General features: G+C 34.2%; 1 protein-coding gene across 1 annotated transcript in view; it reads left to right on the top strand.

The window, feature by feature from the left end:
• Positions 1 to 18,441, top strand: part of ARFGEF2 (ADP ribosylation factor guanine nucleotide exchange factor 2) — a 108,261-nt gene that overhangs the window by 45,344 nt on the left and 44,476 nt on the right. Inside the window, exons 9-18 of the mRNA XM_051976533.1 lie at positions 5,337 to 5,467; positions 6,726 to 6,960; positions 7,157 to 7,256; positions 10,883 to 11,022; positions 12,868 to 12,976; positions 13,317 to 13,515; positions 15,385 to 15,496; positions 15,974 to 16,179; positions 17,467 to 17,551; positions 17,645 to 17,816. Of these exons, the coding sequence (XP_051832493.1) occupies positions 5,337 to 5,467; positions 6,726 to 6,960; positions 7,157 to 7,256; positions 10,883 to 11,022; positions 12,868 to 12,976; positions 13,317 to 13,515; positions 15,385 to 15,496; positions 15,974 to 16,179; positions 17,467 to 17,551; positions 17,645 to 17,816 (1,489 nt within the window). The remainder of the gene's footprint in view (positions 1 to 5,336; positions 5,468 to 6,725; positions 6,961 to 7,156; positions 7,257 to 10,882; positions 11,023 to 12,867; positions 12,977 to 13,316; positions 13,516 to 15,384; positions 15,497 to 15,973; positions 16,180 to 17,466; positions 17,552 to 17,644; positions 17,817 to 18,441) is intronic.

The following is an 18,441-nucleotide window of genomic DNA, read 5'->3' on the forward strand; positions in this document are numbered from 1 at the left end:
TCAATATATGTTAAACATAAGCAATTCTTCTATACATATTTCCACAACTGTGCTACACAAGAAAAATCAGATCAAAAAGGAAAAAAAGGAGAAGGAAAACAAAGTGCAAGCAAACAACAACAACAAAAAAAAAAGAGTAAAAATATACCATATTGTAATCCACATTCAGTTCCCACAGTCCTCTCTCTGGGTGCAGATGGCTCTCCTCATCACAAGACAATTGGAACTGGCCTGTATTATCTCATACAATAGCCTTTTAATACTGAGAAACTTGGATTGATCAAAGGAGGAATCCCTTCATTCAATATATAGATCTTTTAAGTTTAAAAGAGCTTCATTTATACAAAATAAGCTAGTAGACAATGAGCTCCAGTTGAATTTCAGTCAAATGATAATTATCAAGTTTAATAGTTTAGATTCTATTTTCTAAACCCCTAGAAAATGTCTACTTTGCATGTGGCACTGTGTTAAGTGCCCAGGTTACAAAAAGGAAAACAGTTACTATCTTACATGCTGCTTTGTTACACCACAAGTGCAGCAATAAGTAAAGACCCAATTAATCAAGGAGGGAGAGAACAATAATAGCTGGGCAAGTTAGGGAATGCTTCATCTAGGAGGTAAACACCTTAACAGTTGCTATGATTTCCAAGAGTTGCAAATGAGGGAACTCATTTCAGAGGAGAGATAGCTTGTATAAAAGCCATGAAGGTAGAATGCCAAGTTCAGGGAACATGTGGTAGGCCTTTTTTTTTTTTTTTTTTTTTTTTAAATAACAGTGTATGGAAGCAAAAGTATAAAATAAATTTAGAAAATTAAGTTGAAAACAGATGGTTAATGCACAATAATTCCAGGCTCCTGAGCATTTTGTACTTTATTTTCTTAAAATAGTATTTTATTTTTTCTCAATAATATGTAAAGATCATTTTTAGCATTTTTTTTAAATTTTGAATTTCAGATTTTCTCCTCTTTTCTCACCTTCCCCCCAGATGATAATCAGTTTTATGTAGATTATATTTGTGCAGTCATGTAAAACATGTTTCCATATTAATCATATTTTGAAAGAAGAAACAGACTGAAAAAAAACAAAGTTAAAAATTGTATGCTTTGCTCTGCATTCAGAATTCATCTGGATGTGGATACCATTTTTTGTCATGAGTTTTTTGGAATTGTCTTGAATCATTGCACTGCTGAGAATAGTCATCACAATTGAACTCTATTGTGTTCAATGTTTTCCTGCTTCACTTTGCATCAATTCTTGTCTTTTCAGATTTTTCTGAAATCAACCTGTTCATCATTTTTGATAGCATCGTATATTCCATTGCAATTATATACCACAACCAGTTCTGCCATTCCCCAATTGATGAGCATCTCCTTAATTTCCAGTTCTTTGCTACTACCAAAAGAGTTGTTATAAGTATTTTTTTTATTATATAGCCAACAGGGAGCCACTAAATATTTTTAAGTAAAGGAGTAAACTTTGGCTCCAATGGGGAGAATGAATTGGCAGTGCTGGAAACAAGAAGCAGATGCACATTAGGAGTTAATTGCATTAGTACACATGAGAGAGAAGTCTTGGAGATCTGACCTAGAATAGTGGCTGAAGTAGAGACAAAGAGATGAATTTAAGAGAGATTATGGCAGTATATTAATAAGACTTGACAACTGATAGGATGTGGAAATTGAGGAGGGAGGAAGATTTAAGGGTGACTTAGATTGTGAAATTGGGTAGCCAAAAGAATGGAGGTGCTTTGAATAGAAATAGAGAAAATTAAAGGAGAAAGTTTTAGACATGTTGAATTTGAGATATTTATGAGTTATCCAAGTGTGGATAGCCAAGTGATATGGAATCAGATGTTAAGAAAGATTAGAACTAGATATATAGATTTGGAAATTAACTATATAGAAATGCTAATGAGAATCCGTGAGACTACTTGAGACAGAAAAAGTCCAAGGCAAGTGTCTTGGGAAAAACTGTGATTTCTTTTGAAGCAATGATAACCCATTGAAAAGAGCCACAGGGCAAGGAGAAACAAAATATCCAGGATGAGGAGAAAGACAAATGGTGTTTAAAAATTAAAGGAGATTATCTGCCAGGGAAAATCAGAAACTTTATGAGCAAAACTACAAAACACTTTCCACACAAATTAAGTCTGATCTAACCAATTGGAAAAAATATTAAATGCTCTTGGATAGGGCGAGAAAATATAATAAAGATGACAATACTACCTAAACTAATCTATTTATTTAGCGCTATACCAATCAGACTCCCAAAAAACTATTTTAATGATATAGAAAAAATAACAAAGTTCATATGGAAAAACAAAAGGTGAAGAATTTCAAGGGAATTAATGAAAAAAAAATCAAATGAAGGTGGCCTAGCTGTTTCATATCTAAAATTATATTATAAAGCAGCAGTTACCAAAACCATTTGGTATTGGCTAAGAAATGGATTAGTTGATCAGTGGAATAGATTAAGTTCCAAGGACAAAACAGTCAATAACCTGAATACTCTAGTGTTTGACAAACCCAAAGACCTCAGCTCTTGGGATAAGAACTCACTGTTTGACAAAAATTGCTGAGAAAATGAGAAACTAGTCTGGCAGAAACTAGGCATTGACCCACACTTACCACCATACACCAAGATAAGCTCAAAATGGGTTCATGACCTAAGCATAAAGAATGAGATTATAAATGAATTAGAGGATCACAGGATAGTTTACTTCTCAGACCTGTGGAAGAGGAAGGAATTTATGACCAAAGAAGAACTAGAGATCATTACTGATCACAAAATAGAAAATTTTGATTATATCAAGTTGAAAAGTTTTTGTACAAACAAAACTAATGCAGACAAGATTAGAAGGGAAGCAATAAATTGGGAAAACATTTTTACAGTCAAAGGTTCTGATAAAGGCCTCATTTCCAAAATATATAGAGAATTGACTCTAATTTATAAGAAATCAAGCCATTCTCCAATTGATAAATGGTCAAAGGATATGAACAGACAATTCTCAGATGAAGAAATTGAAACTATTTTTAGCCATATGAAAAGATGCTCCAAGTCATTATTAATCAGAGAAATGCAATTTAAGACAATTTAAGTGGTATCTGAGATACCACTACACAACTGTCAGACTGGTTAGAATGACAGGGAAAGATAATGCAGAATGTTGGAGGGGATGTGAGAAAACAGGGACACTAATACATTGTTGGTGGAATTGTGAACACATCCAGCCATTCTGGAGAGCAATTTGGAACTATGCTCAAAAAGTTATCAAACTGTGCATATCCTTTGACCCAGCAGTGCTTATGTCCCAAAGAGATCTTTTTTATTTTATAATAACTTTATATTGACAGAATCCATGCCAGGGTAACTTTTTTACAACATTATCCCATGCACTCGCTTCTGTTCCGATTTTTCCCCTCCCTCTCTCCACCCCTCTCCCCTAGATGGCAAGCAGTCCTATATATGTTAGATATGTTGCAATATATCCTAGATACAATATATGTTTGCAGAACTGAACTGTTCTCTTGTTGCACAGGGAGAATTGGATTCAGAAGATAAAAATAACCCGGGAAGAAAAACAAAAATGCAAATAGTTCACATTCATTTCCCAGTGTTCTTTCTTTGGATGTAGCTGCTTCGTCCATCATTTATCAATTGAAACTGAGTTAGGTCTCTTTGTCAAAGAAATCCACTTCCATCAGAATACATCCTCATACAATATCATTGTCGAAGTCTATAATGATCTCCTGGTTCTGCTCATTTCACTTAGCATCAGTTCATGTAAGTCTCTCCAAGCCTCTCTGTATTCATCCTGCTGGTCATTTCTTACAGAACAATAATATTCCATAACATTCATATACCACAATTTACCCAGCCATTCTCCAATTGATGGGCATCCATTCATTTTCCAGTTTCTAGCCACTATAAACAGGGCTGCCACATGAACATTTTGGCACATACAGCTCCCTTTCCCTTATTTAGTATTTCTTTGGGATATAAGCCCAGCAGAAACACTGCTGGATCAAAGGGTATGCATAGTTTGATAACTTTTTGGGCATAATTCCAGATTGCTCTCCAGAATGGTTGGATTCGTTCACAACTTCACCAACAATGCATCAGTGTCCTGCATCCCAAAGAGGTCTTAAAGAAGGGAAAGGGACCTGTATGTACAAGATTGTTTGTGGCAGCCCTTTTTGCAGTGGCCAGAAACTGGAAAATGAGTGGATACCCATCAATTGGAAAATGGCTGAATAAATTGTGGCATATGACTATTATGAAGTATTATTGTTCTGTAACAAATGACCTACTGGTCAATGATTTCAGAAAAGCCTGGAGAGACTTACATGATCTGATGCTGAGTGAAATGAGCAGGACCAAGAGATCATTATATACTTCAACAATACTATATGATGATCAATTCTGATGGATGTGGCCATCTTCAGCAATGAGATGAACCATTGTTCCGATAGAGCAGTAATGAATTGAATCAGCCACACCCAGCGAAAGAACCACTATATAGAATTCCCAATCCCTCTGTTTTTGTCTGCATGCATTTTTAATTTCCTTCACAGGTTAATTGTACACTATTTCAAAGTCTGATTCTTTTTGTACAGCAAAATAACTGTATGGGCATTTTTACATATATTGTATTTAACTTATACTTTAACATATTTAACATGTATTGGTCAACCTGCCATCTGGGGGACGGAGTGGGGAGAAGAAGGGGAAAAATTGGAACAAAAGGTTTTGCAATTGTCAATGCTGAAAAATTACCCATGCATATATCTTAGAAATAAAAGGCTATAATTAAAAAAAAAAAAGTTAAAGGAGAAGATTAGACAATAAAAACAGCCAGGGAATTTAATAGCCAAGATAATTGGAGTGTTGCCTTACCTTACCTGTTTCTGAATTAATTGTGCTTATGTTTATAAAATTAAAGTTTATTCCTATTGGTACAAACTTCCTCCCCCCTCTCGCCCCCCACGGCAATTGGGGTTAAGTGACTTGCCCAGGGTCACACAGCTAGGAAGTGTTAAGTGTCTGAGGCCAGATTTGAACTCGAGTCCTCCTGACTTCAGGGCTGGTTCTCTATCCACTGCACCACCCAACTGCCCCCAGGTAGCAAACTTTTGAATCATAGTTTTTATTTTCAGTTTTCCTATAACTCCCCCTATCTTGAGTCAAGTTCAAGGGCATAATTAATTTATTTTATGTATTCAGCTCTTTATATATTTTATATAACTTCTTCAGAAAGTAAATTTGTTTGCTAATTTTACAATGTTTTAAAAACCTCTATTTTGACTTTTTAATTTTTCTTTTACTTTAACATTAGGAATCAGATGTGCATGGACCTCAGGTGGCTGCTAAGTTTTCTCACATTCTGCAGAAAGATGCTTTTCTAGTGTTCCGGTCTCTTTGCAAACTCTCCATGAAGCCGCTAGGTGAAGGACCTCCAGATCCCAAGTAAGGAAGTTTATCAGAATGTACCTTCCCTATAGCATTCTGTGGTGATCTTCTTCTTTTTAAATAAGTAGAATAGTTCTCTCTGGGGGAGAAAGGGTAGGTTTCTCGGGGAAGGTTTTCTTGGAGGCAACCTTAGTATCAATTCAAAGTAATAATCACCCCAAGTGGCGCTAGCTGGCAAAAATACAAACGTTTATTTTCTCCTTCCAAAATAGCCTGAGAGAGAGAGGCCTCTCTCTCTGCTTGGTTCCAAGAGCTCCCTCCGAATGTCTCCAAATCCAAAGGTTTTGTCCTTCAGCCTCTGCCTCTGCTTTCTTCAGCCTCCAGAGCCAGCACCAAGTTGAATCTGTCTTGCCTTTGAGAGAGCCTTCTCAATATTCACTGAGCTCTCTACTCATAGCTTCTTCCTCTAAAAACTCTTCTTCCGCCACCAGCCAGCCAAGTGGAAAATATTCCCAAATGAATCACTCTTCACTGGCTTATATATGATTCTTCTGAGAGAATGGGATTATGGGTTTTCTCCCATAGTGCTCTCTGACCCTAAGAGCTTTAAGGGAGGTATGAATTCAGATCTCTCATACTAAACCCTGAAATTTCCCAAACGTGTGAACTCCAATGAGTAAAGGTGCATTGATACAATGCTAAGTAGTTCTGCTTAGTACCTTGTTTCAGGTTCTGGCCCAAAACATCTTCTTGTAAGATCAGATCAATAATCTATCAACTCTAATGAGTTAGCAGTTTGTAAAGATTCCAACAGCATTCCAGAAACAATGTATGGTTTTCTACATTGAAAATTATTAAGCAACAATTATCCTATTGTGATGCCTCTTGCTCTGCAGGAAATTTCAGCATCAGGTTTTCAGGTTATGAACCTTTTTATAATTATTGTTGTATTTCCTTATGGGTTCATATTTAAAATGATGGACTTAACCTTTTCTGCAACTAGTGAAGCTAAACTTTTTCAGAAGTTTTAAAAGAAAGCTCCATGATTCCTCTGGTGCAGAACAGAGCTGACCGTGATGGTGAAAAAGAAAAGATTTAAATTTTTCTAGCTAGTAGATGGGATAGCAGTGAGACTCAAAATCCACTTTACCTCAGTGTGCCTCAAGACACATTCAAGGATAAACTCTAACTCATGATTTTCTGACTGCTGCAGAAAAGATAATCTTGTTGATATAGGGGACAAATAAATGTTTTTGTTATAAGGAGTTAAGGAGCAACAATATTTTTAAGACTGCATTTTGTTTTTTCTCTTTAGATCTCATGAGCTACGTTCAAAGGTGGTTTCCCTTCAGCTTCTTCTCTCAGTGTTGCAAAATGCTGGTCCTGTCTTCAGGACCCATGAAATGTTCATCAATGCAATCAAGCAATACCTCTGTGTGGCATTATCCAAAAATGGAGTTTCTTCAGTGCCTGATGTTTTTGAGCTGTCTCTTGCCATTTTTCTCACTCTTCTTTCAAACTTTAAGACACATTTGAAAATGCAGATTGAGGTACAGTTTTTGTTTAATTTTTTTTTGATAGTATTTGAACTGCTCAAGTTACAGTAAGAATTAGAACTTTAAAAATTAGCACTACTTGTAAGGAATTTTGCCTTTGCTAAAGAAGAAAGATGGTTTTAGGGGTAGAATTATACAGAGTATTGAATTATTACCTGTCTATTAAATACTTTTGGTTTTCATTCTACAGGTGTTTTTCAAAGAGATTTTCTTGAACATTTTGGAAACATCAACAAGTTCTTTTGAGCACAAATGGATGGTTATTCAGACTCTGACTAGGATTTGTGCAGGTATTTCATTCATTCAGCCATCATTTATCATATCTGCTATGGATAATGCCATGAGTTTTGTGCTAAAGACTAGAGTAATTGTGACAAGAAAGTGAGTTTGCCTCTAGTCTTTATGAAGGTCAGAGTTTGACAGTCAAAATATGACATATCTTTTTACAGCTATATTGGTTCAAAAGAGTAGGATGGCTTTAGTGAAATATAAAGTATGATGAGAGAGCTGAGGAAGTGTTTCCTTCTAAGTGAACTTGTTTTCTTGATGTATTATATTTATGTCATAAAAGATTTATGTCATTTTGTATTTTAAGGAAGAGTCTCACTTTGGATCAATAAACCACTCACAAACTATGCCTTATTTAAATCACCAATTTTTGAAGTAGATAAAGCTGAAGTTTCCCTTCATTTTATGAATGATGAAAGTGGGGCTTACATAGATAGATTAAAAGAGAAGCCTAAAATGATTCAGTTAGTGGTACATATTTCCATCAAGTTGAATACCATCATTCTAATTACTCAGATGCAAAATTCCTGAGCAACATGTGACTTCTCATTCCCCATATAGCTAATCAGTTACCAAATTTTTTGTGTATGTTTTGTTATCTATGACATGTCTCCTGCATTTCCTTCACTCTATTCACACAGTCACCATCCTAGTTCAACTGTGCATCACTTTTTTCTCTAATTTGATCTGGTAGTTTCCTGATTGGTTTTTCTGCCTCAAATCTCTTCCTACTATTATTTGTTTTTTATGTAGCTGCCAAAGTGAATTTTCCTAACATAACATAGAAGAAAATTGGGAAGATAAATTGAGAGTGATGCAAAGGAAATTATTTTAAAAAAGAATTAACATAGTCTCTTAAAATAGGCACCAAAAATATTTAAGAAAAAGAAATTCTGTTAAAAAAAAAAAACCCAGAATGGCCTAATGGTTAAAAAAAAAAGTTTAAAAATTCACTGAAGAAAAGAACTTAAAAAACAGAACTGTCCAGATGGAGAAAGAGGTACAAAAATATCATGAAAGAAAATAATTCCTTAAAAATTATCATTGAGCAATGGAAACTGATGATTCTATGAGACATTGAGAAACAATAAAAGAAAGTGAAAAGAATGAAAAAAATAAAGGAAAATGTGAACTATTTCATTAGAAAAATAACTACCTAGAAAATGGATTGAGGAGAGAATTATTGGACTATCTGAAAGCAATGATCAAAGAAAGAGCCTGGACATATTTCAAGAAATTATCAAGGAAATAAGGAAAATTGCCTCAGTATCTTAGATTCAGGGGGAAAAATAGAACTTAAAAGAATCTACCAATCACCTCTGAGAGAGATCCCAAAATGAAAACTTCCAAAACTAGTATAGACAAATTCCAAAGCTCTCAGTTCAAAGAAAAAATACCTCAGGCAACGGCAGCTAGGTGGTGCAGTGATTAGCGCACCAGCCCTGAAGTCAGGAGAATCTGAGTTTAAATTTGGTCTCAGACACTTAACACTTGCTAGCTGTGTGACCCTGAGCAAGTCACTTGACCCCAATTGCCTCAGCAAAAAATTAAAAACAAAAAAAAAAACCAAGAAACTTCAGGCATCCAGAAACAATTTAGATGTTATGGAGCCAAAGAATTTACTGGCTTCCACATGAAAGGAATCATAGGACATTATGGAGGGCAAAGAAGTTAGGATTACAACCAAAAATAATCTACCCAACAAAACTGAATATAATCCCTCAAGGGAAAAAATGGATATTAATGAAATAGAGGACTTTCAACCATTCTTGAAAAAAGCAGAGCCAAATAGAAAATTTGACATTCAAACAGAAGATTCAAGACTCAAAGCTAAATATGAAAAAAAAAGCCTCAAAGTTAAACTGTTTGTGTTCCTATGTGGGAAGATATTATGTGAAAATTTTAGAACTTTATCATTTTTAAGGCAATTAAAAGGAATTTACATAGAGGGGATAGGTATGAGTTGATTATATTGGCATTTTCTTCAAAAATTATGAAGGGGATGAAGAAGAGAGATGCATTAGGAGAAGGGGGAAAGGAAAAAATGGGGAAATTTTTTACATAGTAGACACATATAGAGCTTTTACAAAAGGAAAAAGGGGGTGGGGGAGGGAGTGACTGTCAATACTTGAATCTCACTCTCATTGGAATTAGTTCAAAGGATGAAGAATGTACATGAGCGCACACACATACACACACACAGAGTTGTGTATAGAAATATAATTTATCCAACAGGAAAATGGAAGGGCAAGGGGATAAGAGAAAAGGTGGGGGCTATGGGGAGGAAGGATGAACAAGGGGAATGAAAAAGGAAAGGGTAGATTAATGGTGCCAATGGTTAGAAGCAAAATGGGGTTTTGATTAGGAACTGGATAAAAAGAGAGCGCTAGAAGATAATGGAATGGACAGAAATACACACTTAATAATCTTAACAGAAATGTAAATAAGATGTGCTTACCCATAAAATGGAAGTAAATGTATTAGAAACCAGAATTCAGCAATATGTTATTTATAAAAGACACTTGAAACAGAAACACACATGTGGAGTTAAAAGAACTGGAGCAAACTCTTATGCACCAGCTGAAGCAAAATAGGCAGGGGTAGCAATCATGATCTCAGACAAAGCAAAAACAGGCCCAAATTAGAAATCAAGGAGATGCTTGTCAATTAGGGGAATGTTGAGGAAATTGTGATATGTGATTGTGATGGAATACTATTATACTATAAGAATGACAAGGGGATAGATTCAGAAAAATATGACAAGACTTATATGAACTGATGTACAATGGTAAGAACCATGAGATCATTGTGCATAACAATATTGAAATGAGGATCAGCTATGAAAGAGTGATCACTACAATGATTTGAGACAATTCCAGGAGTAAAAAAAAAAAAAAATTGCTATCCACTTCCAGAGAGAAAAGTAATGAAACTTGAGTGAAAATTGAAATATAAATTTGTTCACCTTGTTTACCTTGCTAATTTTTTTTAATATGGCTATTGAAATTTGTTTTACATAATTTCACATGTATAATTGATTGCCTTCTCAGGGGGTGGAGAGAATTTAAAACTCAAAATTTAAAAAGAAAAGCATACTAAAATTAAATAATTTTTTAAAAAATGAAAAGCTTGGTGATTGATTGAAATTGGAATTTCTGTTTCTTGATCAATAGTTTAATGCTGCCTTATTCTACTGTCTTTGAAAAGCAAGTAAGTAGTGTCAGGTCTGGAGACTGGAAGACTTGTCTTTCTGATTTCCATTCTGACCTTAGACATTTACTAATTGTGTGATTCTGGGTAAGTCAATCAACTCTGTTGCCTCAATTCCTCTTCTATAAAATGACCTGGAGAAGGAAATAACAAGCCACTCTAGTTACTATCTTTGCCCAGAAATCCCAAAATCCCTAAATGGAATCATGAAAAGTTGAATATGACTGAAAAATGACTGAACTGACTTTTCTGAACTGTTATCTCTTGTTTTTGTTTTGGTCATATAAAGAAGTGTTCATAGAGAACCAATTGGAATTCAGATTTAGTTCAAGAAATTAAAATAAGCTCATTGGTAAAATTGTGGGTTTTGCTTATCTTTGTCTAAGAAAAATCTAATTTTTATGTCTTATCCTTTAAGATGCTCAGTGTGTGGTGGATATTTATGTCAACTATGACTGTGATTTGAATGCTGCTAATATTTTTGAGCGCCTTGTAAATGATTTGTCGAAAATCGCTCAGGGAAGAAGTGGACATGAATTGGGAATGACACCTCTGCAGGTAAAATGTGGAGAAGAAAAGAGTTAAATCTAATCTCTCTACTTTGAGTCACTTAGTCTGGTATATAGAACAAAATTCTAAACCTCTATTTCAGTTATAAACAGAATACATATTTACAGAATTATTAAGATACATTCCACATTTGAGACATTAGGTTAGAAGTCTCTTTGAGGGGTTTTTCTAATTTTTCATTAAAGTTTTTTTTAAGTCTAAATTTTTTTGAGTCAAATGATAAAATATCATGAATTGCTCAAAAAAGTAAAAATGTTACATTTACAATAAAAGTGTCAGACATTTACAAATTCAGGCCTAGTAGAAACACAAGCTTCAGCAAAAATTTATTTTTAAGAACAGTCTTATTATTTTAACAAATTACTTAACATCATCATTTGTGTCTAAGTATTTAATTGCTTTCAGTGAATACAAGTTGAATATGTGGCAAATTCTTTTGCAAGTTCAGGACCCAGCACATATAACATTTGCAAGGATGCCTTTAGACTGTTTGTTTTGTTTTTTTTTTTTAATGGCACCCTGGTGACTCTCTTTACTGCCAAATTATCACTTGTAGAAGATTTAAAAGTAAGAAAATGGGACAGAAGTAGAATGAGAACCTTGACTACTCTACTTTTTAAAAATTGTCAACATCTTTTAGTTTTTTTTTTTTTTTAATTGTGATGATTCCCATTTCATTAAAATTTTCCTGGTACTATTTCACTTCTGACTATCCTTCTTGTTCATTCTCTAAAAATGTTTTATTTTTCATTAACTTTTAAGTCCAGAGTATTTGTGCTTTATATTCCTAAAATAATCATGCCTTTCTCAAAATAGTAAAAATTTTATACTTCCAATAAAGGTGCCTTCATTCTTTCTTTTCTGTTCTTCATCTGAGCCCTCACAGTGTTTTCCATTTGAACCTAAGAGTCTGGAGAACATGTGTAATCATTTAGTTAGTAAATATAATTGAGGAACTATCACATACAATTTACCTTACTAGGTGCTAGTGAAAATAGGGCCCTCAGAGACTGTGTATAATGGTTTATTGCTACAAACCTACATAATGCTTTATTTGTAAATACAGAATGTAATAGAAATGCACACCATTCTTTTATCATTGAGTATGACTACTTTCAGAATACTTACTCAATTTTCAAAGGTATTCATGATTTCATTGATGTAGTCAGTTCCCCCACTCACAGATCACCACTTATTCATGCCTTCTTATCATGTACAATTCTTGTCTATGGTTCTATCAGTTGTGATTTTTATAGTCATAATAAGTTCCTATAAGTGTTAAAAGTCCTTTTAAATTCTTTATAGCCAATATTCATCTCTGTAGGAAATGACCCTAGTTCTTTTTAAAGAATGAAGCAGGTTCCATTTTATTCTATTTGTGGATATTTGGAACATAAGAGTATAATTTACTTTTATGGAATATATGACAACAAACATTTTTAACTCTCAAGATGATTAATTTTAACTTCTATAGTACTTAACTTTAGGTAAATGTTCTTTCCAGGATTTTGATAACCAACTCTTTGTAATAGATACTTTCAAGACGACTTTTAACAGTTTACTCCTAAAGAAAAAAATTCATAATATTTATATCATTATTTAACATTTCCCTTGTTTTTGTCTTTTTTGAACTACAGAAATACTCATATCCAGTGTTATTTCAGGCTTTCCAAATAATGTCTGTCTCTGCTTCGTTTGTTTTTCCTAGAGCTCCACTTCTTGCTCTATAAATTGAGGCTTTTGGACTAGAAGATCTCTGTGTTTCCCTCTTTATAAACTTTTGTGACTTAATTTTATCCTGGATATGAATTCCATATCTTTTTTTTCACTTAGGAATTAAGTCTGAGGAAGAAAGGTCTTGAATGTTTAGTATCTATACTCAAATGTATGGTGGAGTGGAGTAAAGACTTATATGTGAACCCCAACCATCAAACAAGTCTTGGTGAGAATCTTTATTTTTGCTTCTTTCTACTGCCCATCAGAAAATGTTTAAAATGAACCAGAACTCTGTGTGTGTGTGTGTGTGTGTGTGTGTGTGTGTGTGTGTGTGTGTGTGTGTGTGTGTGTAAGCGAATCCATAGAATTTTATTAGAAATCTTAGTTTTTAGCTACTTTCTGTCATTTTAAAGAACATTTTGCTTCAAAGATAAATGTAACTTGGCCATTTGTAAGTGTCAGAAAATGAAGGAGATGAGTGAAAAGAGCATTGGAATCTTGGCTTCATTGTTGTTTGGGGTCCTTTTAACTTCTTACATTGATTGTGCTCTTTTGTTCAATTGTAGGCCAGGAGAGATCAACAGATCAAGACCTAGGTGAACCCAAAGGTCTTGATTTCAGGAGGAGAAGTAGTGTAAGTTCTATGGACTCCACCATGTCCTCAGGGATTGGAAGCGTTGGTACCCAGACTTCTGTCCCAGATGACCCTGAGCAGTTTGAGGTTATCAAGCAACAAAAGGAAATCATTGAACATGGAATAGAACTGTGAGTGTGGTTTCCTCACGTTTCCCTTGGGTTCATCAGGTTGCCATTGTCTAAAAGTACAACATTGGTCATTGGGTGTTGTTATATACTTAAAGGTAAATAATACAAAGAGTTAAGGCAAAATTTTTTTTTTCCTCTCTCAAATTAAATAATTTTTCGTGCTATGTTTTGGAACTAATTTTGGAGCATACATTTTTCTATTTTTGTTTTTCTAAACTAAATTCAGCTTTTTTTTGTGTATGTTCCTATTATGTGTACACCATAATTCTAAGTGATTTTTGTAGTGAAAAGGATATAAAAATCAATAAATATGTAATTCTTGCCTAAAGAGAGCTTATATTCAAATAGGAAAACCTAAACTGTGTGTAAAGTAGTTTGATATAAGGCAAAGTATTAAAAGAGAAACAAAATCCTATGGACATTAGGAAAAGGATGAGATCCTCTTCTAGCAGGAGTCTAGGGAAAAATTTGTTGAGGAAATGATATTTGATCTGGATCCTAAAGAACGAGCAAGATCCTGACAAATGGAAATGAGTTTTCTCTCATTCTGGACAAGTTGGATCAAGAATTGTACCTGGCCATTCTATATGGGTGAGTTTTTAAGACTACCAAGACCATCAAATTAGTTTTTTTAGACTAAATTCTTTTCCTCATTAGATTCAATTGGGCAAAACCTTTATCTCATTATGGCCTTTGAATTTATCCTAATTACCCAAGAAACCAAGAGAATTGTCCTTGAATTGTTGGATTATTGGATACCACATAGTTGTCTATTCACAAACTGGCTGTTACAGCAGCAGTGTTGTACCACTTGCCCTACATTCTTTTTTTCTAACTTGTATGTTTATTATAGTGCTTTAGGTACATGTGCTTTACTGATACAACATCAGAATGCCCCAATCAAAGCAATTTCTGCTTGTTTTGTAAAGTGTTAGTTCTCTGAATGTTGTGTTCCACACTCAGTTCCCATGGTCCTCTCTCTGGGGGTAGATGGCTCTCTTCCCTCCAAGATCATTGGAATTGGCCTGGATCATCTTAGACAGAATTATTGCTAGAATATAGTAATTTGATTCTGTTCTCTGATGAAGACTACAACCCTTGGCTGTCGTCAGATAAAGAGGGTATTTTGTAAAATCAGACGAGATTGGGTGTCACATATCCAGGAAGATTGACAAAAACCAAAATAGGAAGCATGACAGATCACAACGAACCTAGAAAAGTCAGATTCATAAGAGAAAAATTGTTCTTAGGAGGAGTAGAAGGAGGATGATAAGAGAACTAAGACCATAAGTCTAGGGAAAAACACAGTGAATTCTGTGGCCTTTATCCATATCCTGGAATGGCCAATTTATGGCAGCTTGTCCATCATGCTTTCCTTCATCATTTGCTATTAAGTGGATATAATCTTTTCAGTTCCTAAGACATTTCAGAAATAAGCAGCCTGTTCCAGAATCCTAAAATGGCTAATGTTAGGAAAAGGAAAATTTTGGAAAGGATGTAGGAAAATTGGGACACTAGTGCATTGTTGGTGAAATTGTGAATTGATCTAAACACTTTGGAGAGCAATTTGAAATTATGCCCAAAGACAATCAAACTATGCTTATCTTTGATCTAGCAGTGCCACTTCTGGACTTATATTCAAATGAGATCATAAAAATGAAAAAAAGATCTACATGTACAAAATATTTCTAGCAGCTCTTTTTGTGATGGCAAAGAATTAGAAATTCACGGGATGTTTCAAGTAGGGAATAGGTAAACAGTTGTGGTATAACAATGTAATGGAGTATTATTGCAGTATAAAAAATGACAAGCAGAGAGATTTCAAAAAACCTAGACAATTAATTTGATGCTATTTTATTTCGTGATTAGGTTCAACAAAAAACCAAAGCGGGGCATCCAGTACCTGCAGGAGCAGGGCATGCTTGGAACTCCAGTTGAAGATATTGCACAGTTTCTGCACCAAGAAGAGCGCCTGGATTCTGTAAGATTGCGTATTTTCTTTTTGTAGACTCAAATGAGATTCCTGAAAGCTTGAGAATGTTAATGGCCCAGCAAAGGGTGATGGCTATTGTCCACGTACCCTATTAAAACATAGCAACATACACATAAGTCTTTTGTAGCATCAACTTTCTGAGGGAACAATTGGTAAGCATATTCTAGGGAAGGAGTCAAAGATAAAAGTTGTTACTTCAGAGCATATTGTGAGAGATTAACATTAGTCTGTGCTGCACTGCTTTGGACAACTCTTAATTATTCATCATTTTGAAAATTCTAGAATCGGTTTTTCTTTTTTGTTATGTTGCTTTTTCCTCTTTGCCTGCTATTATATATGCCCATTCTGTGCAGAACTCCTCTCCTATCATACTAGACGGTTTGAGTAGCAGTTGTGAAGGAGTCAGCACTAACTTGATGACTATTCTGCACCCCTTTCACTTAAAGAAATTTTTATTTGTTTCAGACCCAAGTAGGAGACTTCCTGGGAGAGAGCACCAGACTCAACAAGGAGGTGATGTATGCCTACGTGGACCAGCTTGATTTCTGTGGAAAAGATTTTGTCTCAGCTTTACGAATATTTCTTGAAGGTTTTCGCTTACCTGGCGAGGCTCAGAAGATTGATAGATTAATGGAAAAGTTTGCAGCAAGATATCTTGAATGCAATCAAGGGTAATAGTACTTAGCTGTTTTCTAAATCAATTTTCTGTTTGACTTCATTTCAGTATCATTTACTTCCTGGGCAAGTGGATAGACTTAGTATTTTTTTCTAGATCTATATTGCATGAAAGTACTTGAGAGCTGTAGATAGGAGAAGTGGACATTTTTTATTATAACTAGAATAGGAAAATTTTTAACTCTCTGATTAATATTTGGTAAGCTCTTTCAACTGATATTTCTTTCCATTTTATGGACTAATAAGTAATGTAAAACAAATCTTGACTCAGCAGAACTTTATGACAACTAGTGCCTTCTAACAGTGGAACTGCCTTAGAAGGTAGCAATTTCCTCATCATCAGAGCCATTCAAGCAGATACCAGATGATCATTTTTCATGATGTTGTATTCAGTATTTATACATGAGGCAAAATAGACTGGACTTTTTTCTTTCTCCACAGATTTTCTTGAGGAATAAGTTGACACTTCTTAAAAGTGTTTAAATGTGTGAAAATCCTGAGGAAAACACACAGTGGAAACACTTTGATGGCTGCTGATAGATAGCACATGCATAGTTTTTATTTAAAGATACCATCATCTGATGAAAATTTGGAAAAACTATTCTTGCAAAATGACTTGTCAGCAAAGTCAGATCATTTGAACCTAGAGGAAATAATGATTTGCTTCAAAGATTTCATATCTTACTACATATTCCATGTGGGTATTAAGGCCCTACCTCTGCTTTAATCAGCAGATTTGTGACACGGTCAAACTTAAAAATGATATAATTTATTATTAATTACACTAATTAATTTGGTAATTTAATAAGATTCAGTATTTTAATCACTAATCTTTTCTTAATTCTTTCAAACACTATTGCTTTGCCTCAGCCTAATGTACTTGGCATCCCACTCTTTCCAAAGAAGTTGCTAAAACTAAGAGAATTAAATTTTGTTAGCATTTTGTAAAGAAACTCAATTTTATCTTTACATCTCTATTGTTGAATAGTACAGTGGATTGTGTAACTGTCAAATGCATTAGAAAATCTAAACAATTTAACTGTAAACTGTTCTATTCATGAAGAGAATTCCAGATTTTAATACTCTTAATCAAGACCTAATATAATATACTTCATCTTTAATAAATATTAAATAATGGTAGAAAGATACTGAAATTTGTGCCTAATTCGCTAGTAGATGGAGCAGTCAAACTGATTCTCGAGTATTTCCCAATTAGAAGTTTATAGCTTCCTAACCACACAGCATTGTGTGATGTTCTTAAAATTTCTAATCTTTTCTTCCAGGCAAACTATGTTTGCTAGTGCTGACACAGCTTACGTCTTGGCATATTCAATTATTATGCTTACAACAGATTTACACAGTCCTCAGGTAAAGTATTTGCTAATGCTTTTCATCTTGTAGAGTATAATTTTTCTCAGACTGTCAGATTTTTAAAATAATTTTAAAAACTTTTCTTTTCAGGTAAAGAATAAAATGACAAAAGAACAATATATTAAAATGAATCGAGGTATCAATGACAGTAAAGATCTTCCAGAGGAATATCTCTCCACCATTTATGAAGAGATAGAAGGAAAGAAAATTGCAATGAAAGAGACAAAAGAGCACACAATTGCTACAAAATCTAATAAGCAGAGTAAGCCTGAGAGCAAATTTTTGTCATATACAGCTTTGATTTTTCCCAAAATGCATAAATAAATGCCTGCTTATAGATGTTGATGTTACCTATCCATAGAAAATCTAATATTAAAATAATTATTATACTAATTCTTTCATAATAATATTTTGCAGATAGATTTGATATTAGCAAATACAAATAATTTAAAGCTAAATTACACTATTGAATGGAATCCAAACAAAAAGAGAGAATTCTGATTTCTTAATCAAAACTTTCCCCTCACATTTCAGAGGTGACTCTACTCCTTGGAAAGTCCAGAGCATTACAACACATTGACTTTACCTTTTTTCCCTCTCAATTGACAAATATTTTTTTCCTCTCCCTCTCACCTCCTGTTCCCAAATTCCTAGACTTGTGGCTGGTTCTAACAATGCATTAATGTATCTGTTCTCTCAAAGACCCTTCATTGTGTCATTTTCTATTTTAGTCATGTTTGCTAGTTTTATGGGTGTGAGATACAACCTCAAAATTGCTTAATTATTAATGATTTGGGGCATTTTAAAAATATAGCTATTGCTAGCTTTGATTCTTCCTTTGAAAACTGCCTGCCTGTTTATATTCTTTGATCATTTATCATTTTGGG

Source organism: Antechinus flavipes, chromosome 2 (assembly GCF_016432865.1).
Source record: "Antechinus flavipes isolate AdamAnt ecotype Samford, QLD, Australia chromosome 2, AdamAnt_v2, whole genome shotgun sequence".
Classification (NCBI taxonomy): Eukaryota; Metazoa; Chordata; class Mammalia; order Dasyuromorphia; family Dasyuridae; genus Antechinus; species Antechinus flavipes.